General features: G+C 39.3%; 1 protein-coding gene across 1 annotated transcript in view; it reads left to right on the top strand.

The window, feature by feature from the left end:
• Positions 1 to 385: 385 nt before the first annotated feature.
• Positions 386 to 25,224, top strand: part of LOC144514075 (leucine-rich repeat and fibronectin type III domain-containing protein 1-like protein) — a 60,945-nt gene continuing 36,106 nt past the window's right edge. Inside the window, exons 1-6 of the mRNA XM_078245262.1 lie at positions 386 to 587; positions 1,770 to 1,921; positions 3,747 to 4,000; positions 4,210 to 4,453; positions 4,582 to 4,739; positions 5,848 to 6,225. Coding sequence (XP_078101388.1) covers positions 395 to 587; positions 1,770 to 1,921; positions 3,747 to 4,000; positions 4,210 to 4,453; positions 4,582 to 4,739; positions 5,848 to 6,225 — 1,379 coding nt within the window. The 5' untranslated portion in view covers positions 386 to 394. The remainder of the gene's footprint in view (positions 588 to 1,769; positions 1,922 to 3,746; positions 4,001 to 4,209; positions 4,454 to 4,581; positions 4,740 to 5,847; positions 6,226 to 25,224) is intronic.

Consider the following 25,224-nt stretch of genomic DNA (forward strand, 5'->3'; position numbering starts at 1 on the left):
AATTTATATATATATATATATATGACAGTTTTAGATCAACTCAGATTACTTTTTTAATGCCCAGTCAATATGTTTAAGAGCACTGCAAACTGTGGGTCACCTCAGCTACAAAACTAAATTATGTTTAACAAGTTATGTGTGCTGCGGTTAGCAGGCTAGCCAATCTACCAAGCTACTGACAATAGCATTTACGTTTGTTTAATGATAATACAAAGGAAACAGAGGGCTTTACATATTTGTTCGTGCTTATATGTTTAAACAGTCTTTTTTGTGACCAAGTTTCTCTGCAGACAAGTAACTTCCTGCATGTTGCCTTGTCTTAAGGGAGGCTATCCACTTCAACTCATTGTGCATTTTCTTCTGCCTCCAGTTGCCCTGTTCCCAGTGGAGGATAATGGAAAGGCTGTGGTTCTCTTTGCTGTTGCTGGCAGCAGCATGCAGGGGACAGCCGTGTCCGAAACGCTGTATGTGCCAGAGTCTTTCTCCATCGCTGGCTATCCTCTGCTCCAAGACAGGCTTGCTGTTTGTTCCTGCTGCCATTGACCGGCGTACCGTGGAGCTACGGCTCCAAGAGAACTTCATTACAGGTAACATACATGCCAGTCTGTCCTGTATTCCATTTTACCATCAACAAAGGCAGGGCATTAAGACATTTTGCATGGTTTAGTCTGTTTATCCTCATAAACTATCATCTTACATGATTTCCTCAAGGGGGAACACACTGCATGCTATAATATTGAGCAGCAGAAGCTGTAGAAGAGTGAGCAATGTCTTGACAGGAAAAATACTGTATAGCAAAGTCAGAATTCATTTTTGTTGGACATCACAATAAGCAATATTTCTCATAGGTCTTGGTATTTCTTTTTAACTTTGAAACTTTTTTGTTTTGCCGTTCAGTCTAGCAAATCTCATTCATAATTCATATCCTCCTTATATCAAAGCGCTCTCTGGGATACTTTGAAACATACTTATTTTTAAGAACTGAAGTGTTGGTTTATCCTTCTTTTTTAATCTGGATTCCCATTAGCTCCCACCAAGGCAGCTACCTAATCTTCTCAGGCTCAACTTGAAATTAATTCTGTTCCATAGTTCGCCAAAACAAAAGACACACAAGCTAAAAAAAAAGAATGCTATCACAGGGTCCAGGAAGATAATTTGATACACCATTAACAATATCACACAGCCGTAGTTATTTAAGTCATATTGTTCATGTACAAATCAATTTCAGTTTAGCACTAGCCCTTGCGAAACTAAAGATTCTGTGTCTCATTTTGGGGTATAAGAAATTATCTATGCAGTCAACTGAGGTTCTTAATGTACTGTATGTTGCCAAAAACTTAATTTAACAGGAATGAATTAAAAACGTTTTGGTATCATGGGTTACAGGGTCTGAACGCTAGAGGCTGATTAGGCGTGTGCTTGTCAATCAAAATATAAAAGACGATGGTTTTCATATGACCAAATGTGATCATAGGAGCATGTTTATCAGAAAAGCAGACATCCTTTCATTAACCACCACTTTCTTTTTAAATGCTTATCTTGTACTTATTCTCCCTATCCATCTCAGAAGAAAATATTTTTTATAAAAAAGATGCAGTACAAACCTGAGTCATCTTTCTGTGGTCATGCACACATTTGTCCTCAAAAATCTATGTAGTGCATATGTATTTCCTGTTTACTAGTTTTAATACTATATCTATTTAATATATCGGGGCACTTAAGACTATGTTGATGGAGTGTCTCTTTGTGTTTATTCTGCTCACTCTCAGCTGTCCGAAGAAAGGACTTTGCCAACATGACCAGCCTGCTACATCTGACCCTGTCCAGAAACACCATCAGTCAAATTCTCCCTTCAGCCTTCAATGACCTGCGGCGATTGAGAGCACTCCACCTAGACTCTAATAGATTAACTATGATCAAGGTGAGACTGATGGATGGATGGTATGGAGATAATTTATTATTTATTATTATGAATAATTTATTCAGAATTCAAATTGAAAGTCCAAAGAGAAAACAAAGCAAGATCAAATTAAAAATATTATTATTTGACTACGCTACTAGGAAAAATCATGCCATAATTAAATTTAAAAAAGAAAAAAGAAACTGAAAAAGCAAAGTAGATCTTTGAATTTTCCATTTGGCTTTTCCATTTGGATTTAATATTTGGCTTTTCAATTTCAATTTAACATTTGGCTTTTCCATTTGGATTTAATATTTGGCTTTTCAATTTCAATTTAACATTTGGCTTTTCAATTTCAATTTAACATTTGGCTTTTCAATTTCAATTTAACATTTGGCTTTTCAATTTCAATTTCACATTTGGCTTTTCAATTTCGATTTAACATTGGCTTTTCATTTGGACTTGACACATGTCAATCAATGTAAATGAGGAGGCATGGCTCAAAGGCTGGTGGGAGGGTCTAAAACGAAATGGGTGCAGACGCACCTTATGAACAGCAGGGGGCACTGACTGCTGGAGAGCACACTGTTGAGGAGCATCTGTCTGCAGCTTCGCCATCAGGCTGACTTGGCCTCTTGTTTCACATGATAGAAACTGATGATGTAGGCTAAACACAAACGACATTTCATGCAACAACAGTGAAGTTTTCATGTTGTTACAATAATTGGGCCCGTGTTAGTGAGGACTAGATTAGGACTGTATTTAAAGCTGATTCTGGTTTCCAACTTCGTCCCAGGTGTGTCTGTTTAAAACATGGACGGAGACAACTTATCTCTTTTGATGTTTTATTTAATTAAGCAACAGTAGAAACATGGGTGTGGGCAGCTTTGCTACGTGTGTTTGTGTGTGGTCAGATCTCGAGGACGCACACACACACAATCTCAACCGGGTAGTCATCGTCCAAACTGCGACCTCTCCTTTTTCTTTCTCTCACTTTTTTCTCCGGGTGGTGTGCGCGATGTGAGATTTGTGTCTGCGCTATTCTCCGACATCACAACAATCACTCCTGATTGACGGCCTTTTGTACAGCCCGTGTACTTTTTCGTTCATTTGATTTCCGATTTTGAAACGATATCCAAATTTGAAAAATGGGTCATTTTAAACCTTGTTAATATTGATGACAATGTGTTCAAACGGAAAATGAGCCATATTTCAGGAAATAAACTTGTCCCAGATTCTATTGAGAGACTTCCAGCTGACAGCGGTGTCTGTGAGCATCACTGGCTTGAAATTGAAATTGAAAAGCCAAATATTAAATCCAAATGGAAAAGCCAAATGTTAAATTGAAATTGAAAAGCCAAATATTAAATCCAAATGGAAAAGCCAAATGTTAAATTGAAAAGCCAAATATTAAATCCAAATGGAAAATTCAAAAGATAAATCATTTTACATATCAACTTTGCTTTTACAGTTTCCTTTTTCTTTTTTAAATTTAATTATGGCAAGATTTTTCCTAGTAGCGTAGTCAAATAAAAATTTTAATTTGATCTTGCTTCGTTTTCGTTTTCTCTTTGGACTTTCAATTTGAATTATGAATAAATATTTCCTCCATAGGATGGCTGTATGGATAAATGATGGTAAACGGTAAGTGAGTAGGCAGATGGATCATTGGACTGATAAACAGACTTGGAGGCCTTTAAGTTTGGATGGGTGGTTAATAGATACACATAATTGAACTACAGAGCTACAATGACAGAAAAATATATATAACAGTACAGTGTATAGTGTCTTAATTATGACACAACTGTGATGCTTCTTACAGCATTTTTGCTTTTTCACTGACCAGGATGACCATTTCAAAGGACTAACCAACCTTCGTCACCTGATCCTTGCCAACAACCAGCTCCACTCCATATCTCCCCATGCCTTTGATGACTTCCTGTCCACACTGGAAGATCTTGACCTCAGCTACAACAACCTTGCCCAGGCACCCTGGGACACAATCGGGCGCCTAACCAACGTCAATACCCTAAATATGGATCATAACCTCATAGAAAATGTTCCCCAAGGGGTATTCACCAACCTACACAAGCTGGCTAGGTAAATGGATGGATGAGCGGAAAATGTGTATACATATACATATATATACACACACACACACACACACACACACACACACATATATATATATATATATGCACATGCTGGTTTACTAGTCAACTGAATAAAATACTGTTGATCTAATGAAAACATGGATTTCTTTCTTTTTCCCCCTTCTCTCATTGTCTTCCTAACCCCTCTTTTCACAGGCTAGACATGACATCCAACAAGCTGAAGAAAATTCCCCCAGACCCGTTGTTCCTTAGAATCCCAGTTTATGCCAAATCTAAAGGCTCCCCCCTCACCTCTCTGGTGTTGAGTTTTGGTGGCAACCCCCTTCACTGTAACTGTGAACTTCTGTGGTTGAGAAGACTGACCAGAGAAGATGACCTCGAGACATGCGCCTCTCCTCCTGACCTCAGTGCCAAGTACTTCTGGACAATACCTGAAGAGGTAACATTTTGAGCTTTTTATTTGCAGGAAGCTAATAAAAAAAGTTGCATAACATTGAAACTCAAATAATTTAAATAATAATAACATAATAATATAATTGAATGACCTTATTCCTTTTTGCCCTTCAGGAGTTTATTTGTGACCCACCAGTTCTGACGCGTAAGTCTCCTCATACAGTTTCTATGGAAGGCCAACCTGCCAGCCTGAAGTGCAAGGCGAATGGCGACCCAGAGCCCGAAGTCCACTGGATCAGCCCTGAAGGGCGACTTATATCTAATGGCTCCAGGTACTGGCATTCTTTCTTGCTTAATCTACAATTAATTACTTTTCTCCATAGGCCATTGTTCAGTTTCTCAAAATCAAAGTCAAGGTGCTCATTTAGGTGTCTTGTCCTCTGAGAGCACCGCTCCATATTAAATTAAACCTGCCAACTGGGTTGGCAGGTGCAAGAGAGGAGCTGTTTAAATATATGTATATATATTTAAACAGCTCCTCTCTTATATATATATCCCTGTACTGTTCCAACTCAGTGCTATGTGTCAATTTGCAACAGAGTGAGAAAGTCAGAAAGTGTGTCTCACATATTTTTTTGTTTTGGCTGTAGTAGTAGGGCGTAGGCACATGACTACCGTGGGGCCAACAATTAGAAGGTAGTTGTTGAGGTCACCTTTCTCCCATTTCAATCTGGTAACATAGTTGGCATATCTGTCTAATATGTGGGTTTCTAGCTATGAGTTTGCATAAACATGTTATAAAATGATTGATAATATTTTGAAAAATAATGCCACCTCCCTTTAATTCATTTCTGTTTGCATCTTTAGATACTTTGATCAGAAAAGGCACGTCTATGGATATGAAGCATTGTTGGATTTTTGGCAAATACCATTTAGTTAAACGCTTATACTTATGGGGATGAAGCCCACAATCAGTCAGCAACACATCCCCTCAGTCTGGCAGTCATTGCATTGATTCTGGATAGAGTCCGAGACCGGATGCTGGTCATCAAATTTGGCAGCAGCATCAGGTGCTGCAGGCAGCAAAGTACAGTTGCGACTAAATGGGTTTATAAGGAGAACAGTGATTAGCAATGGGCTCTTGTGTGGGTGACAGAGGATAGGGCTTACATAATTGGGAGGTGTGGACCAGAAGGGAGTTGCCTTTTAAATTGAAAGTAATGGAATAATCGTGGATCATTTTGCAACCAGAAGTGAATGTGCCCTGATCTTTTCTTCTTTGAAACCGATGTGAAGCAAAATGTCCTGGCCCATTTTAATATAAAGTTCTGACTATGCCAACTGCCTGAACGTTTTACAGTAAACGTACATTTTACATGTCAGTTAATGTATTGATAGATTTACTGAATTCACTTCATGATATATCTCAATTTGTTTCAGAACTTTGGTTTTCCCCAACGGAAGCCTGGAGATCAATGTAACATCCCTGAAAGATGCAGGTAACTTTACCTGCATTGCCTCTAACGCAGCAGGTGAATCCACAGGAAGGGTGGAACTAGTCGTCACGGCGATACCCCATCTGGCCAACAGCACAAGCCGTAGCCGAGACCCATCCTCTGACCCTGCCCCATCTGACATCCTAACCTCTAAGGTTGCACTGCCTAACAACGAGACCAGAGGGGCAGACCGGAGGGTCTCATTGATGGAACTGACAGGAAACTCTGCCCTCATTAGATGGAGCAGTCAGACTCCTACAACTGGAGTCAGGATGTTCCAGGTCCAATACAACAGCTCTGGGGATGACACACTCGTTTACAGGTCTGTCTATCTATACTTTCAATTTATGATCTGTCTGCCTGTGTATTTTCATTTTCTATCTACAGTACAGTATCAATGGTGACTTCTATGATTTATTTAAGGAGTATTAGTAAAAAGGATTTCTGTGCCTGTATGTGTTTGATAGTGTGTGTGTGTGTGTGTGTGTGTGTGTGTGTGTGTGTGTGTGTGTGTGTGTGTGTGTGCGTGTGTGTGTGCAGTTGTGTGCAAGTTAATCAGGAGGCATCAGCCGCTGCTATGAGGATGATAGCAGATGATAGATGATAGAAGTGGAGATTAGCCAGTCATCCAGTCGTAAAAGTCTCATCAACTGAAATGATAAAGACGTCTGTCGTGGAACACAGCCATTGTCGGGTTCGCTGGGCCTGGGCCAAATGTGAGGAGTGTGGCTGTTAAAATGTTTGTTTTTCAGTTTGCTTCACTGCTGCTTTGATGTGCTGATCTTGTTGCAGCATTGTTTCATTGCTGTTAATACATGATGGCCCTATATATATGATACATTTCTATATTTTGTTGGGTTTATCTTGGCAAGGACATTTTGTTGAATGTCTCTCATATTAACTGACTGGCACCCCTTAAGTTGGTGCCTATCGAACCGCTACAACATTTTATAAAAATGTTAAGGTTTCAATGTAGAAGGAATTAATCATTTAATAGATCTTTAAAACAAATAGGTACAGTTTCTGTGTTGTGGGCAGAACATGCTACTGCATATAAAGCTTGCTGTCATCCCAAGTCTAAATATAATGGAAATGTACACCCATTAGAATTTCAATAAATTGAAAAAGCAGTTTAAGGTAATATGGTAATTATTCTTGATAGTGGTGTGGTTGCAGCCATAGAATAATATTAATATTATCATTGGCATTAGCCTCATTTAATGCACAAAATCCAAATGATTGCAAATTATGTTAATCATAGAACTACAGTAAGGGCATGTTAGACCTTTGTGGACCTGTGCATGACACTCAAAGAACTTGAATGAATGGTCAAATTGGTGTTTTTGTCACACAATGACAAATCAGCTTCCTTATGTCATGATGTTCATTCCCATCCCAATGAAACATATTTAATGTCAGACTGTTGCAGCCCTCTAGCTGGAGAAAATAAAAAACATGATGTAACTACCATAAAGCACTTCTATGTGTTCCAGTTAAGATTTCTTTTAAATCTTGGTGGTCATGGGGAATCTTATGCTCTCTCTGTGCGAAATCCCAAAGCACTGGCAACATTTTTGCCTAAATCTCTCGGAAAGCTTTATTAAGACATTTATTTTCAGTTCAGGGGAGTTTTCATATGTTGTGGTGTTGTCATGGCAACAGGTTAGGAAAATCTCCCAGATCTTGTTATGCGTGACAGGTGGCTTTAATACTATCATAGACGAGTGCTGCTGATTATTATTAATTTATTTAATTTTTTTCCACAGGTGCAAATGAAATGGCCAAATATATCACTCTGTTTTATGTGAAGTAAATAAAAAATGTCCTCCCTGCCCTGCAGAATAATCTAAAAAAAACAATTTAGCTCTGCTTGGCCTTTTTTATTCTTAATCAACAGCTGAAATTGACTGTCAGGGAAAATAATTCTTGAAAGAAGAACCTGTGATAGAATATGTCAAATCCATGCCAGTTGACAGGAAATGGAGACAGCGCATCTTAATCTGTGAATGTCGTTATGATGTTACATGTAAGCTAAAGAGGAAACCTGTTTATTCAGACAGTTCAGATAACAAGAAGGGAGACAAGCAGCTTCTTACAATTCTAAGCATGACAACCGATTTGCATAGCAACCTCCCATCTGCACCTGCCTGGTCAAGGTAGATTGCAGTTAGTGGGCACAGCAGTACGAAATACACTTACTGGTCAGGTGTAGGTGTGAGGGTAGCTGTCAATCTTACGAACCTGAAGTCATCAAGCAGATTGTCTGGATACTTGAAAGCATACATTTAGTCTCTACCTATACCCAAGTAATAGTTTTTAATATATTGAAATATTATTACTATGTTGGCAGTGGCTGAGTCCGCCATTCCTGTGCTCGATTAGGATTGCCTTCCAAAACAAAAGAGATTTGCAGGAAAATGGATGGATGCAGGATGCATACGTGTAATCCAACCCAATGTTATCTCATTTATATCAGCATCACTGTTTACTGTTGGCTCTCTTTACAACATGTTTGAGCTGTATGAAGTTAATTTTAATGCAAATGTTAATTCCTACTGTTGCTTCACCTTAAACATGTTCAACTGGTGAAACATAGGATGGCTTTTATTGTGAAGTAGCCACACTGTGTATGTCACAGCCGTTTGCACTGACTTAACTGTTTATCAAAAAATGCTTCTACATGAAATGACGACTGGCATTATTTTTGCAAGGGAATAATGGAACAAGAAAAAACAACCACTTTGAGTTTTTAGATAAATAACTACAGAAGACAGACACCTCTGTGAGGTAAGCAACTTTACTGTGTTCTGCTGCTGTGTAAAATCAGATAGGGGTTGCAATCATTTTTGACTGTGTTCTTTATTAAAACAATGCATGTTTGTTTGGTTGCGCTTTAAACAGATACACCAGTTGCTCTGCTGTTGTATTTCTGACAATGGAGCTGCTTAATTTTAAGCATTACAAAAAAATAATATCTTAAAAGTTGCACTATGAGTTCCTGCACGGTTTCAGTGCAATTTCATGTTTATCTCAAATCGTAGGCATCTCTCCTTGATCCGCTAGCTGCCTGCCTCCTGAATACACTGTGAAAAAGCCCGGTCTCGGGAGACAACATAGGGGTCGTAAACGTCAAACAAACACTAGGGGCACAGGCTGTGTACCAAAATACAACAAACCACTCCAGCCAATCACCGACAAGATGGTTGGAGGAGAGGATGAAGGTTAGTGACAGTTAGTCAGTTAGTCATGACAGTTAAGGAAACATGGGAGGAGGGGCGAGCTTGCACAGTCTAAATTTGCTGCTAAATAATTGCTACAATTCTTGATTTCTCTGAGAACATTACTCCAGCCAGGGCATCCAAATTCCAGCACTTGTGATTTACACACTGCCCTTGGTGTCCTTTTTATTTAACTTGTATTTAAGCAGGCTGCTCAATTTAGAACCATTTCCACTTGAGAAAGAGCACCAATAGTCCAGGGATTTTCAGAGGAGCTCCGAACATAGAGAAGGCTTTCTGACGTAGTCTCAAAACCCCCTGACTACTTACGATCAATGCATTATAGCACAAAGCGCATGTGAGTGTGCGTTTGTGTGCATATGTGTGTATCTACTTGGCCGGCAGAGCATTAGTTAACCCTGCGTCTGAGACATGCTCTTCAAAAGCCCCTGACTAATATAATCAATGCCTATTCCAGTGTGCGTTAACGTCTAGGTCGAACCATCAGACAGTGGAACAGATAAGTGGTAAAATTCTACAACTTTGCACTGGATAATTTAATTTTGACTCAACATTTTACTACCTAGATAACTGAGATAAATCTATAACTAGTTTCTTCTCAGCATGAGGCCTTTTGGTTAAGCTTCCGCTTTATCTGTCTTTATTTATTTATTTTTTCTTTTATTTCACCCTTTCCCCTTTATCCTTATTTATCATTGTTTATCTTTCTCTGGCTAATCTCCCATTGCATTTCCCTCTGCTGTGTGTGGTTATTGGTGTATTTCTGTTATTTATTGCATGTTGTGCATAGTGAATGGGCCTTTTGAGAATACACAGTGCATGTGCTTTTTACTCTGACTGTGCTGGCAGCTTTACATTAGGAACATAATAATTACCTGATTGCAAAGGATTTTTTTTTCCATTTTTTCATTTTCCCTTGAAGTTACACAACATAATGGTGATTATGTAAAGGAGAGCTGTCAAATGTGAGCAAAGACTTTAACAAATACAAAGTCCACTATTATATTACTAAGTAGTATTTTATTCATGTTTTGCCTTCCATGTGAAGCAGACAGAGAGACTGTTTCCACAATGGTCTTTGATGCGTTATGTAAAGTAGGTGCCTAGTGTAATTTAAAGAGAGAGTGTGTGTGTGTGTGTGTGTGTGTGTGTGTGTGTGTGTGTGTGTGTGTGTGTGTGTGTGTGTGTATGTTTATTTATGCTGCTGGAGCTTCTGGGACAAGCGGCTATTTTGTATTAAACATACTGAATTGTCATCAGTCAGAGGTCAAGAAGGATCAATAGCTTAGATTCCACTGCAGGCATCACCAGGGATAGCCCATTATCTAACCAAACAAGTCTGGCATTAGCTCGGCTTGCACTTTGTGGCTTAACAGCCCAATCCAGAGCTATATTTGCCTAAAACTACACTTTTGTCAGTGTTTGGAAATCACTACCTTTAGCTGCAGTGCAAATACAAAGGGCCTAAAGGCTACTTTATGCACTTGTAACTCAGGGGCAAATCAAAGGTTTGCAGAATCACAATCATAATGCAGACTTGACCGGCTAATGCATGTGGTCTAGCTCAATATATTGCAATGTGAGCGGAATCTGACTTGGCAGTGTTGAGACCTGCCAATCAGAGCATTAATTTGAGGATTAAAAATGAAGTTGAAACTTGGAACTAGGGTTGGGTATTGTTTGGATTTTTTCTCAGACTGATCTCATGAAGTGGCGTATGTATGACACGCCAATTGATATGCCATGATTTGAGTGTTATAAAGACGCATACTCACTATTTTGCGTGTTTATCAACGCCGTTTGGCCTCAAATGACTTATGACGTATGAAAGGCTGAAAACCCACATGAGGAAGTTGGTTGGGCTGGCAGATGGGTAAAACACAGGAATTTCACCCAGGTCAGCAGGGTTCAAGTCCCTCGTGTGATGTTTCCTTTCCACGTTTATTGTTTTCCTAAACTCAACCCCGTTCTTCTTTTCCTAATCCAAACCGTTTCTTACGGTGGCCGACAGGGGCAAACGCCCTGCAACTTAAGAAAACACATGCAAATAGACAAAACACAAGCAAATTAAGAAAACATCTTCATTAATTTGACACATGTGCAGCATTCAGCAAACACTCTGCAAATGCACACAACACACCCAAATACATAAACGCGCTGCAAATAAAAAACGATGCAAAAAGAAAAGCACACAAACCCCGAAAAAAGAAGCGATGCAAAAAGCAGTCCCTCCAGGATTTCGCGGCCTTTTTTGAGATTGTTGCGGCCCAAAATGCCTGATTTCGCGGGAGCTTTTGTAAAATGCGATAAAAGTTGCGATGTCTTTTGTATGTTTGTTGCAATGAAGTTGCGGGAGACAGTGAAAGTTGCAAAGGAGTTGGATTTTTTTTTTTTTTTATAGTTCTTTCAAAATAAAAAGGAAACTTGTTTTGGGGAGAATAAAACTACTCTGGGCTGAGTTTTCCTAGTAACCTTACCAAAAAGGCTCAGGATGCTGTAAATGTTGGTATATTATGAAAATGGCTGGTGGATTTAAAAAATAATAATTTATTTATTTTTATTTAATAATTTGAACATATCTGTCAGTGGCTTGTTGATCTTTACATTGTTAGTTATTTTCCTATCCTGGCCTGGGCTGGGACACACATTCATACGGTTTGATAATACTGACTTTAACTTATCGTTGCACTTACAATAACGAGCATAGCGGTCCTCAATTTAGGTCATCGTGTCGTCTCATCTCCTTTTTCTCCTGCATCCACCGTGTGTGTGTTGTTTGTGTGTTTGTGTCTGTGTGTGTGTTTGTGTATGTGCAAGCGTCAGTCGCGGGGGGTACGGAGCAGTAGCCCCACCCGCTGCAGAGAGCCAACAGCCAGGATGGAAACGGCAGCAACTTCAGCGACTTTTAAATCGTTAAAGTCTACATTGATGTTAAAATGTATCGGACGGTCTGAAACGTTTAGCACGGTCTTTCGCTGTATGTTTTGTTGGTAAATGAGTCACACACACACATCTCGTCTTCATATCAAAAACAAGGAAATGATCAACCCGTTCTCACTCCCGATTGGTCATTGGCTCTCAGATTGCACGTGGGACTGCTGTGATTGGTTGAAGTCACAGGAAACTTCAGGTTATTGGTCAAATGTGCGGAAAAGTTGCGGTGATTGGTCAAAAGTTCTCCAGACCTCTAGAGGGAGCAGCTAAGTGGAACAGCTTGATTTTCGACCCCACGGGGAGAGAGCGCTCTGCCTTTTTATTAGAGTCGGGTATGGCAGCAGCCTGGAGAACTCCCTTCTCATGCCTCCCGTCCATAGACTGTATATTAAATTAAACTGCTTTCTTAATTTGCTTGTGTTTTGTCTATTTGTGTGTGTTTTCTGAAGTTGCAGGGCGTTTGCCCCTGTCAGCCACCGTAGTTTCTTCTTTTCAACCCAACCCCCACACGCCACGTGGCTTTAGAAAGACGTTGCAGACTGCAGTCTGATGTATACAGCGTAAACATACACGCGGACAGCTGAAAATGCGTACAGATAACATGCCTCTTGGCTTTAGGAAAGTGCCGTGTGAAAGTGGCACGCACACACACACACACACCCTGTAAATAGATATCTCTTCAAAACCTACTTTTAAGCCCACACTTTCTATTCTTCTCTAAAACACCACTTTGTCTGTCTGGATCATGCATGAGTGAGTACATTGTCAAGTGTATGTGGGACAAGATTTTTGAGTATGTGTGCATGTTTGTGTCTGTGTTTCTGTGTGTCCAGGTTGATTCGCCTCACATTTTCCTCACCACGCAAGGGCAGACGGAGGTCAATGTAAACCTTCTTTTTCACACTGCAGACCACTGCCTGTGATCTAACTCCCTCTCTTGTCTATACAGTCTCTACGTTGTCTGTGGTATGTGGTTCTTTGGATAATGGACTCACAGACACAAAACATCTGCTCAGGACAGCAGCCTCAGGATATAGCGACTGGAAACATGCATTAATACCAGTTAGATCATGAGGAGTAGATAGCTGATCTCGTGACTGTTAAGCAGTTATTTACTTAAGGTCCTCTCAGAAATGCTGTGCACATTACGGGATATGAGTGCATGCAGATTCACTTTTCATACCTTGTCATTACATGGATGGTAACAAGCTTTGACACTGATGTATTATTATTTGTCAGACTCAATCATCAGACCTGTTGTATTTGTGATTGACTATTCCTCAACCACAGCCAGAGAAAATGGGTTAAAGGATAAGTATTGTCTAGTTTTATATCCTCTAGAATCCGTTCTCTTCAGAATCAATATAGCAGAAATTACACGTGTAGAATAATGTCTAGTATAAATAATCAATGAAAAAAAAAAGAATCAACAAGGTTGCTGTATAAATGTTTTCTGGTTGGATGTGCGCTAATATGCAAAAGAAAAGAGACACCAAAGATCAGACAAAGCTACTGTAGTTCTATTGCATGTGTAAACTATTGTTAACACCATGCTTACAATAAAAGCTACAGTGTATGTATGTTACATACAAATAGAAACAGAAGAGAAGGGAACAGTCTTTTATCATTACCGAAAATGTCAAGGAGTTCCCTTTGTATTACGAATGATTCAATTTACCTTATTCTTAGTTTTAATGAAGCAAACGGGTTACCTGGTAACATCTTAGACTCCTTAAGTTCAGTTAAAAACAAAAGAGTATTTTATTATTATAACAATACAAAAATAAGTGAGACTGTAATTAATCATAGTTGATCCACCATTCTATCACATTGTTAGTACAATTTGATTGCTTCACTACTTTCAGGTAAATAAGTTTATACAACACAGGAAACAATAAAGAGAAATAAAACAGCTTCTGATATGTAAGAGTAGGTATATTACAACCCTATTGACTGAATGTGTATTACCTACATATTTGTATTAGTCTATAAGGATGAATGTCTGCATGTATGCAAGTAAGTGAGAAAAAGACAAAGACAGAAGCTTGACAGGACAGAATTGTGCTGATGGTTGTACAGTTCAGCAAGAACCCCCTCTACTGATATCGACAGGGGCACTTTTTTACTATGTATTATTTAATGTATATATATTTTTAGACAACTAGGCCTTATGGCCAAATGTATTTACAGCTCAAGTTCGGAAATAATATCTGTCAATTTTCAACTACTGCAGTTTAACTGGTAAATCGGCTCTGATGAAAAAACTAATCACAGAAACATTCTGTGGTAAATCGAGTGATATGGATAATGCATTAAAGTGCTCATATTATGCTTTTTGAAAAAAACAACAATTTAATCCTAGGGTTCTGCTGCTGTTCCAACTACATTTCTAACTACTACACTTACAGATAATATTTCTACCATTACCATTATTAATTGTGGACTTGCAGTGGAAAGTCTTGTAATGAACAACCATTCCAACATTCTTTTAATTCACTACATATTGAATTTCATCAACCAAGCTCTGCAAGGTATACGTTATAGTTGATGTGTACAACACCAAAGAGAAGATATTCAGGCTCATACCAGCATTACATACAACATCACCAAACTGACAGATCTTCCCAATCACATTCATGCATGCTCGTGTGCACATTTTCCACACCCACTGGTGGCGCTGAGCAGTCCGTCTGTAGGTCATTGTTATTTAATTTAATGATTCACTGCGTACGTACTAATAAGCTCAAGGCCCTAATGACGAATGACTGTCCACACATGAACACGTGTGTGCACGCGCACACACACACACACACACACACACACACACACACACACACACAGGCATCGCTGGTACCTTCTGTATTTGTGCAAATTAAAATGCAGAACTAATAAGTCAGATCAGAGAGCTTAAGTTCAAAGACACTGAAGACATGGTCTCTTTAGTCACCTCTTCTTCCTTGTCTCTTGAAGGGCTACAGTCTTGTTCTCTTTCTTCTCCTAAGTCTATTTATCGTCTCCTATTTTATATATATATATATATATATATATATATATATATATAAAATATATATTGTTTACTGTTTTTGCTGCCTCATTCCAACTCTCTCTCTCTTTACTCAGTGTATTCTACTCTCTTTTTAGTTTCTTTTGCGTCCTGCTTTGTCTATTTTTTAACTTGCTGTCTTACCCTCCCAGTTTCTCCCTCCCTCCATATCTTCCTCACTCTGCCTCCCTTTCCTCTCCTCTCCCGGATATTTGCGTAGCTCAGCAGAACGCCGTCAGCCTCCCGACCATAATCTCCCTGTTTCGTGTCTTGTTGCCGTTCTCATCATCATCCCAATCAATGTTTAATTATCCTGCGCCATCCCCGCCCCCCTCCCCAAACCCCCTGGCAGTTTCCTTCCCCTCGTCATCAGTCCACTACTCCCATCCCTCTCTAGCCCCACCACACCCAGCCTTGAGCTCTTCGTGGATGGAGGGAAGAGTAATTAAAAAAAGACACATTGCGAGAGAAGGAGAGTGATGGGGAGGGCAAGAAAAGTAGTGAATAAGAGGCAAAAATGGAGCAAAGAAAGAGGCAGTTGGTTAGATGAGGAGCCTGGAGCGGGGGGGGAGGGGGGCATGAGAGGATGAGGGAAAAGGAGAAGAGGGGATTTGGATGGTAAGTAGGGATAAGAGATGAGAGATGGTGGATAGATTGCATCCCACAACACTCAATGAAATATGAGTAAATAAATGTTTCATTAATGATTGAGTTTCCATCATGTGCTTGCACAAGCTTAATATTCAATCGCAGTTTATCCTTGTTTTAAGCTGCCTAGTACTGTTGAGCTCAGAAATTCTGATGTGACAGCAGCTGTGCGAGGCTGTAAGATCACATTATAGTTTGTAATGTCAAATTGCAATATTTTGAAAATGGTTTCATTTATTTAGCCATTGACGACATTTAAAAACTCCAACTGTTAACCTACAAATTGCACGTTGTTCAAGCTCATAGTCTCATAATGGGCAAAGTGTTGATTATACAACCTTCTTCTTGTAGCAAGAACTTAAAAGAATAAGTTATTTTTTAACTGGTTAATCCATCTACCTAGTTTCTGCCATTCATCAGAGTTCAGGTCACATTCATTTGATTAATTATGAAAATAATCAAATTATTCTTTTTTATAATATGATATAATTATATAATACATAATAATTATATCATTTTGTGATTTTTCATCATACTGTCATACATTTTGTGAAACAGATTTGCATTCTATATGGTTAAAAATGTTTTAAAGGTCTTAAGCCCAGTTCAGACAAAGAGTCGCCACAAGACGAGTTGAAACGTGCAACTACTTGCAAGTCTCTGGTCTGCTGCATTCTAAAACCTGCCAGTTCCCACTAATGTGATGAAACAAGATGGTGTATCATCTCCATAGCGACAACTTTTTGTATTTTCGTTCTAACTTCCAACTTTTAGGCTTTTTCTCTAGCTCACTCGCTCAACCCAAGGGCGTAAATCCCAGGGGGGTCGGGGGGGTCGAGGGGGGGGTCAGGACCCCCCCCCCCATCTAATGGTCCCCCCCCCCCCCTAGAAATATCATTAAAACAATGCTGTGTATTGTAAATAACACAATGATGTATACTTAAAATATCTGTGTAAGTAGTAAAACAATACAAACCCCAAAAAATGCTTTTTAAGTTTAGAAACATTTTGAGTCCCCCCCTCCATTGCCTCACAGTGGTTTGGTGCCTGCTGTACATCAGGATCTGCACTAGACTCACAGTCACATCGGGTAGTGACAGGAATGTATTAGTAAGTAGGCGGTTCAAGGCTGTTTTATTCACATTAAACATCGGATGAAGTTGTTCTTTTCTCAAATAGAAATGATGCTGAGTAATTAACGAATTAGTCATGACAAAAAGTTCGCTATGTTAGTGTAATATAATGTAACGTTACCTAGCTTATTTAATAGCTTGTTGAATAGAAATGCACCCGCTACAACTAACGTTACCACGGCGATAAGCCTAATGTTATGTGTGTGAACTGATATTAGGGTTAATATTGAAGATCTACAGTTGTGTTTTGCTGAATATGAAGTTAAGTGGCTGATCAGTTAAATATATATCCTCTGTCCAGACGAAACCTAATATTTATGTGGAGGACGCAAGATCATTTTATAATTATAATATGACTGCGTGGTGAACCTATGAAACTAACTCATATTTAGACATCTGACGTTAAAGATTTGTGTTGTTATTACTCAGATAAAATGACAGAGAAATGAAAAACAGGCATAAGATCCTTTTTCAGTACACCAAAACGCCAAGTAAGTACAATAAGTCCTCATATCAAGGCAATTTGGTAACATCTTTATAAGAATGGGTGCTTATGGAAATAGCCTACTAACGTCACTATGTCACAGGCAAAGGAGACAGAAAGAACTGAGGAACAGGGAGACCTGGGACAGTCAGGTGTAGAGTCTCAGGTAAGTGTGTTGAGCTTAGTTCATATTTTTGGAGGTGTGTGGCTGTCAGTGTGAGCAGATGAGCTTTACTAGTGGCTCACTGATTTACATTATGATCAGCTAATTTAACAAGTGTACAAAACCATTGTATTTCTTTTATATGGGGAAATATTTTCAAAATAAGTCATTATGTTTTAAGGCATTTTTGTGGCTTGATTGTAAACAACTTAGAAATAAATAAATGGTTTTAAAGAAGAATATTTTGGTCAATTTAGTCAGCTTTTTTATTGAATCAAGAGAAACACTGAAAAGAAGTATAATGGTACAGTCTCCATGCTACACTAATGATAATATTAAGGCTTTCATCTCCGTACACATGTCCTCTACGAGTATAATTGTGGCTGAATTATTTGTGTCCCCTTCAAAAATTGCTCTTCAGAAATGTTATGTTTATTGTCCCCCCCTACTGTTAGATCAGATTTACACCCATGGCTCAACCATACGTGCTTGCGGGCACAAACCATTTTTATTTTTGCCATTTCGACCAGTTAACAGTTTGTAACATAGAAATAAAATGGATTATGGCTAATTTTATTTCTATAGTTTGTAGCTAACTTTTCAAGCTGACTTCGATAGTGGCTGTTGAAACAGGTGACGTCCCTTACGTTCTAAAACCAGCCTCTGCGACTTGACCAGCTGAGTCACAGGCGCCACCGTCAGCTGGCTTGAGTCGAGCCAGTCTAGACCGCTGCAACTTTTCTCTGCATTCTAAAACGGTTTTGTCTCGTCGTGAATCTTTGGTCTGCTTGACCCTACAGTCACATTAGCTACAAAAGACAGCTAGCTGTTTCTTGGCAACAGTAAACAGAAATTTTCTGGTGCTACCTTCAAGCATGTCTTAAGTCACTTGAAGTCACTTCAGAGGTATTGTCAAGAACGATGTTTTTTGGATTTAAAAGTATTTATTTCTCAATAGGGGTAACAAAATATATGAGATAAAATGCCAAACATATCAGATATATACAGACATATGAAGCGTTTCCGCCATCTTGAATGATTTTCTTCGACTCGAGCAACCAACGTATATATGTCACGCTGCCCTCACGCTGCCTTCACTCGATTGGCAGTCGCTTTGTTGCATCGCTTAGCATTTCCATAAAATAGACTTCTTGACGCTTTTTCGCTGTCTCTTGTAGCTAATGTGACTGAGGGGTTAGGCCCTTACATTGAGTTTGCCACTTTGATATAAAAAACAGCCTTAGAACATTAAGATAAGAATCAATAGTAACAAGAAAAGTCTAACCAATCCCCAATCAGCAAAAGCCAATCCAATATATTGAGTGAATTGCAGTCCAATTTAGTTTAGCAGTAAGCCAGGATGAGATTAACTGAGCATTAAGCATTTCTGTTTGCTTTGCAATTGACTCAGGGTAATGCTTGTGCATATAAAATGTACATACAGGACGTTTTTTATTATTATTATTTGGTTACTTTTTTCTCTCTTGGGGTGTTATGTTATTGACATTGATTACTATTCACTCCCTATCCTGATTGAATTCTTATCTTGTTATCCTCCATCCACTCGGGTGCGGTAAGGGTTATAAGTGGTAATGTTTAGGATTAGGGACAGGATCTAGGGAGTTAGAAATGAAATGAAATCAATTCAGTGTCATCAATTTAAAGTAGGGCTGTCAAAATAACGCGTTAATTTCGATTAATTAATCTGAGAAAAAATAACGCATTAAAAAAATTAACGCAGATTAATCCATTCCATATTGACGTTTGCATACAGACGAAAATCTGGTGCCACTGATATGTCTGCGCTTCTCTCTGATGCTCTGAAACAGACGTTACAGGAAACACAAACCCCGTTGCATGTGACGCTAGTTAACACAATACTCAACAGCAGCTAACGTTAGCCTACTGCTAGCTAGTAGCTGGATTAAACACGGTTAAAATGGTGACGGCTAACGCTAAACGGTGTAAAGTTTGACTGTGTTTTACTGTAGAGGATTCAACACCGGTATGTAACAATCTGCAGCTGCCGTCGGAGAAACAACACAGACGGTGCGTTCAATGAAACTGGTAAACTACAGCCTCGTGGTGCATTTGAAGTTATTGTAAATGTCCTTTTCCTATCTGGTTGTTGTTTTTGTCGTTCAACAGCAATTTACTAGTGAAATAAGTTATTGTTATTGTTATACATTATTATTAAATCATTTAATTTTGACCATATGGCCTTAGCAATAAACAATGTCACCAACTGTTGTTTAGTACCCTTTTTTTTCCTTTTCTTTTTTTACTTTCTTAAAAAAGTATCGGTTCAGGCACCATTAATTATGTATGCGATTAATTTCGATTAATTAATCAAAGAGTATGTAATTAATTAGATTACATTTTTTCATATATTAACAGCCCTAATTTAAAGAGATGTTACTAAGGAAAGACATGTTACTGAAGGATAAAATAATGGCACTGTAGCTGTGAAAAGTGCAGCTTTTTTTATGTTTCCAGGAGTGAATATCTTATATTTGTCTGCCGTGCAATAAATACATATCTTTAAATATTAAAGAAAATGGAAAGAGGCAAATATCAGAAGTCACTACAACATGAAAACCCTTTTAACCTTGCATGCCTTAATAGCTTTTTATGAATACATTCTGAACCAAAAATCATTTTCAAATCATGCATGTGAGTGTGTATGTTTGATATAAATCAAGAACAAGACATATGAACCCTTAACAAATGTGAAACATGATAACAACAGACACATTGATGTTATGGATGTGTTGGATTTCATGGTAAGAGCCATTATTTTCCTCCTGGTATAGACTTGAAACATAACACTCTGATTGCCTGTCTTTCTCTCTCTTTTCTCTCCCCCACCTTGCCATTCTCTTGCTTGATCCCTCCATTATTCATACCCTCGTCCTCTTAGCTCTTTCTCCAGTATCTTCTTTTATTTCCTTCTATCTTCTAATCCAATATTCCCTCTATAAATAAACAGACATGCCTCAACACATAAGTATACAGCATTCTGGTATTATCCTTGTATTTTTTTTAATGGCGCGTGTGGTTACATAGATCTGCAGTATTGGCTGTTACGGTAATAGGTACTGTCTGCATCAAGCCCATTTCCTCTGTTCATCTTGCAGTCTCTATCCAACTCTGTCTCTTGTTGTAAGGCTGAACCCCTTATAGATTAAGCTACAGAACATATGTATACTAAAGAGTTTGATTTGTATTATTGCTCTGTATTTTACCTCACAGTATCAGAGCACAATATAATTAGCTGCAGACGTTAAATAGTCTGACCCAGAAATCCTAGGGGCTTATTTGGGATCTCACTCTGAACAAATCAGTTTTTTTTTCAAGACTGTAATAATACAATCTGAATCTAGGAATTTTAAAATGTTCTGTCCACTTAAAAATCTCTGTAAAACATGTATTTAATATTGTACTGGCCATGGGTGTTAAAGGAACACGCCGACTTATTGGGACTTATATAGCTTATATATAGCTTATTCACCGTAACCCCTCAGAGTTAGATAAGTCGATACATACCCTTCTTGTGTCCGTGCGTGATGTAACGCTGTCTGACGGTTCCACCGGTAGCTTAGCCTAGCAAAAAACCTGCAGGTAACTGGTTCCAACTAGCCTACTGCTCGAATAAGTGACAAAATAACGCCAACATTTTCCTGTTTACATGTTGTGATTTGTAGAGTCACAGCGTGTACAAAAAACAATGTATCATGAGACACAGCCATCTTCTTACCGTAAACAAACTGGGAACTATATTCTCAGAAAGGTGAAGCTCTGCTACTTCTGCTACTTGGTCAGAGTGATTTGCTTTGCAGTAAGCCTTTCTGAGAATATAGTTCCCAGTTTGTTTATGGTTAGAAGATGGCTAAAATAGAAGATGGCAAAAATAGAAGCTCTGCGTATCTGCTCCGGAGGGCTGCGGACTGCCGGACCTGGGACGCAGTCGGAACACAGCCGTTCCACAGTCGGAACACAGCCGTTCCACAGTCGGAACACAGCCGTTCCACAGTCAGTGGAAATACACACATTGACTTTAATGGAAACCTAAAGACTCCGCCAACGTTCCGGAGCGGATCCGCATCCGTTACGCATCCAGTGGAAATTGCCGGTTAGCATGTCAAAAACCAACGCTTGGTCAGGTGCCTTTGGAGTAAGTTACTGACACAAAAAAGTCTCCTTTGCCATCTCACGGTACAGATACATTTTTGCGACACGACTGAAGCGTGGTGTCGCGACGTCATACTTTCATGGTTGATGCTCCACGCCTGGCTCAAGAATTTCAACAGTGTCATGGCGGCTCGTTGAGAATACGATCTAGTGTTTTAGGAAAATAGTTCACTGAAACATGTTTCTGAAAACATTTTAAGCTGCGAGCCATGCGGTTGCTGAATCTGTCTTCATTTCAGATCGACAAAGGTTAGTTTGAAAGATTTTTATCTACTTCTACTGGATAGTCGCGATGGTAGGTTTTGCAGCCTTTAATGGGTCAAAACGCTCCTGTTGGTGGAAACAATTCACTGCCTATGGCAACCTTAATCTCCATGCACTCATGGCTTAGGCAGATGTTATCAATAACTGATTAGTTCTCTGTAATACTGTACAGTAATTATTCAGTGAAACTTAGAGGTGGGACGAGATACCCAGCTCACAAGATCGAGACAAGAAAAGATTTTAACACTATTTTATTGAAAACTTCAATGAAGAAATAAGCAAGCAAAAAACGAGCACTGAAAGGTTTTGCCTTGTCTTCTCTCCTGTATAACTAACAGTTACACTGTTACTTATTCCATATGTATGGTGGAGAGATAGTCTCTTCACTCAGAGAACCAAGGTTACAACATAACTAAGCGTTTTCTGGCAGTAGTTGAGACCAAATGTTTTGTACTTGAATTTGTTATTGTACAGTAGACAGAGAGAAATAAAGCTTATTTTACTAATTGTTTCACATTGATTATGTTCTAAAAAAAAATCTGGTTAATTTTCAAAATAAAATACACCGTGCTCACGGCGGATCATATTTCCCTGCACTACACCTTGAAAACACAGCACAGAGTTGTTTCCCCTCTACTCCTCTGGATGGAAACAAACTGTTGTTGGTTTTGTGGTTCTATTCTACATGAATTCACGAGATATTGTGGGTCCTCGTGACTACAGCTGTCAGTCATGGCCACAGCCGTGTACTGTACCTAGTGGGTATTGACGGACGGCGGAGCACGCAGCCGTTCCACAGCGGAGCCGGTTTGCAGACGTTCCGCATCCGGTGGAAATCCGGAGTGAGAGTGAGACTGTGTTGCAGTTACCGAACAGGGCCACAGTGAAGTGAATATGACAACTAACGTTATAGCCTAAAAGTGCAATAAAACCTTTGTGAGTAACAAGCCAATACTTTATCAATACACCTGCTTAACAGGCATACTTGTAGAAAACTAAGACGTTACATCAGAATTCAAAGTTTAGCTTACGAGATACTATCTCCTACGTAGGAGATAAACCTTTGGCCACAATCCCCAAAATAACTTTTTTTTTCACCTTGCCTTTTAGGGCTTCTGTACATTCATGCAATTCTGATAATGAACTATTTTAATAGTGTTGCTTCTAATGTCAATGCCTGGCTGACTGACATTTAGATGTCTGTGTCCCCAAGAACTTCTCTTCTAACCAAATGACATCCAGCAGACAAATATAGCTTTCAGTGTAGTGTTCTTTGATCCTCGTTTAAATAAACATATTTTAAGGATTTGCCTGATGTTCTTATTTGGACTGACTTACAATAACTTCAAAGAGGTGCATACATTCATTTTCATTTCATTCATTCATTTTTATATCATTAAGATGCAAGGCAGAGAGGGGGAAAATAGGACAGAGGGAAGAGTGAGAAGCAAGGAGGAAAGTATGATGAGCGAAATGCAAGAAACATGGGGAGGAGTTACAGGTTAGAGTTGAGGACAGATGAAAGAGAGAAAAAGGTTGGTCGTTAGAAGAAGAGTGACTCAGGGAAAACAAAAGGAAAACAGTGAAGTAGTGTGGAAGGGCAAGGGGCAAGATGAAAAGAGGGAGAGAGGATGGGGAGATGGCTAAGGATGGGACAGGTTGAAAGGAGAGTGGAAGATAAAAGAAAGATGAAATAAAGGAGCAAAGGAGAGTAAGGTGGGAGGATGGAATACAGGGAGGATGCCTCATTGGGAGGGAGGACCCTGCCTCAGTTCCACACAGAATACCTGCTGTCAGGGGTCCTACTGAAGGGGATTTAAAACAAAATTGAATCACCGACCTACTGAACACACAGCCACCGTATCTTAGTCATTCAGACTGACAGAGGCAGGTGGAATAAACTCACATGCAAGCACGCACGCACAAATGCACGCACCAAGAGTTATATTGAACCTTAGAGGACACACACCGGAGGCCTGTACTACGAAGCAAGATTTGGCGGTAACGAGTTAACTTCAGGTTCAACCCAGGGTTTTCTGTATCACGACGGTGGCTCACTTGTTGATTCAATCGCCGTGGTAACAATGCTTATGCTGAACACCTATGTTGGAGATTAGAGCTCAACGCGCAACCGGTGTAAAAGCAACGCCTATTGCTTTTATAGCGCCTATACCAACCAATACTCGATTGATAATGGCGTCACTGTTTTTAGAAGATCAGGTGGAGCTCGGTGCATGGAGAGAGAGAGAGAGAGAGAGAGGTGCGCTCATAAACGTTAAAACATTTAGAGACCGACAACCTCGTTAACATTCCCTGATGGGTATTTTTATGAACTATATAGATTTTCAGCAGAGGGAATTACGTAGGCCTATAGGCTATTAGTCGGCTTCTTCAGCCGTGTGTTGCCAATGCGCACATCGGTTTGAATCATGTTTTTATATATATATTTTTGCTCCAACGATCGCTTACAACGGCCAGGGTTGCAACTGATAATATAAGCTAAAGCAACGACAGTTTATGGAAAACACAAGTGTAATCATGGTCAGCTCTTGTGCCTGACTGATGGGGAAGTGAAATTGATAAGTCTTTTAATTTACGCATTTACAGCGTTTTTTTTGCCAGCTTTTCTTCCTGTTTTAGGAAGCAGCGACTGTATTGCGTTTTGCCTGTAAAACCGTGTCTGTGTTTTTCATATTTATGTAGAGTTATAGTTTGTTCTTCTTATGTAGAATATGCAGCTCTGATAGATGTTTGTGATTGGTCATGCTGCGCAAACACCGCCTCTTTTATGTAAACGCGCGCACCGCTGGATTGGGAAACCCTGGGTTGATTGAACTAGTTGATAACTGGGACCGCAGTTGTTAGGGTTAGTGAAGCCGGGTAACAAATAAATCCAGGGCATGTTGAACTTATTTCGTAGTACAGCCCTGGGAAATCAGCACTTTACCAATCTCAGTGGTATCTGTATATCCTTGTCTTGTGTTTGTGTCCTATGTTTATGTGGTGATATGTGGCTTTGTCCAGGATTACTGTCAGTAAAATAAAAAAATAAAATAGATATGGGTTTTCTCTGGGTGAAAATGAATGAAGAAGTCTGAATGTTTGTAAACAAAGGGGCTATGATGTACGTGCTATCCCAGAACTGGCTTGCTGAGCAGATGATGGGCTGTCTGGGGATCCAACAACTCTTTTGTTTTGTGTTCCTTTGGAAAAGAGTACAAC

This window comes from Sander vitreus, chromosome 3, assembly GCF_031162955.1.
Source record: "Sander vitreus isolate 19-12246 chromosome 3, sanVit1, whole genome shotgun sequence".
In the NCBI taxonomy this organism is placed as follows: Eukaryota; Metazoa; Chordata; class Actinopteri; order Perciformes; family Percidae; genus Sander; species Sander vitreus.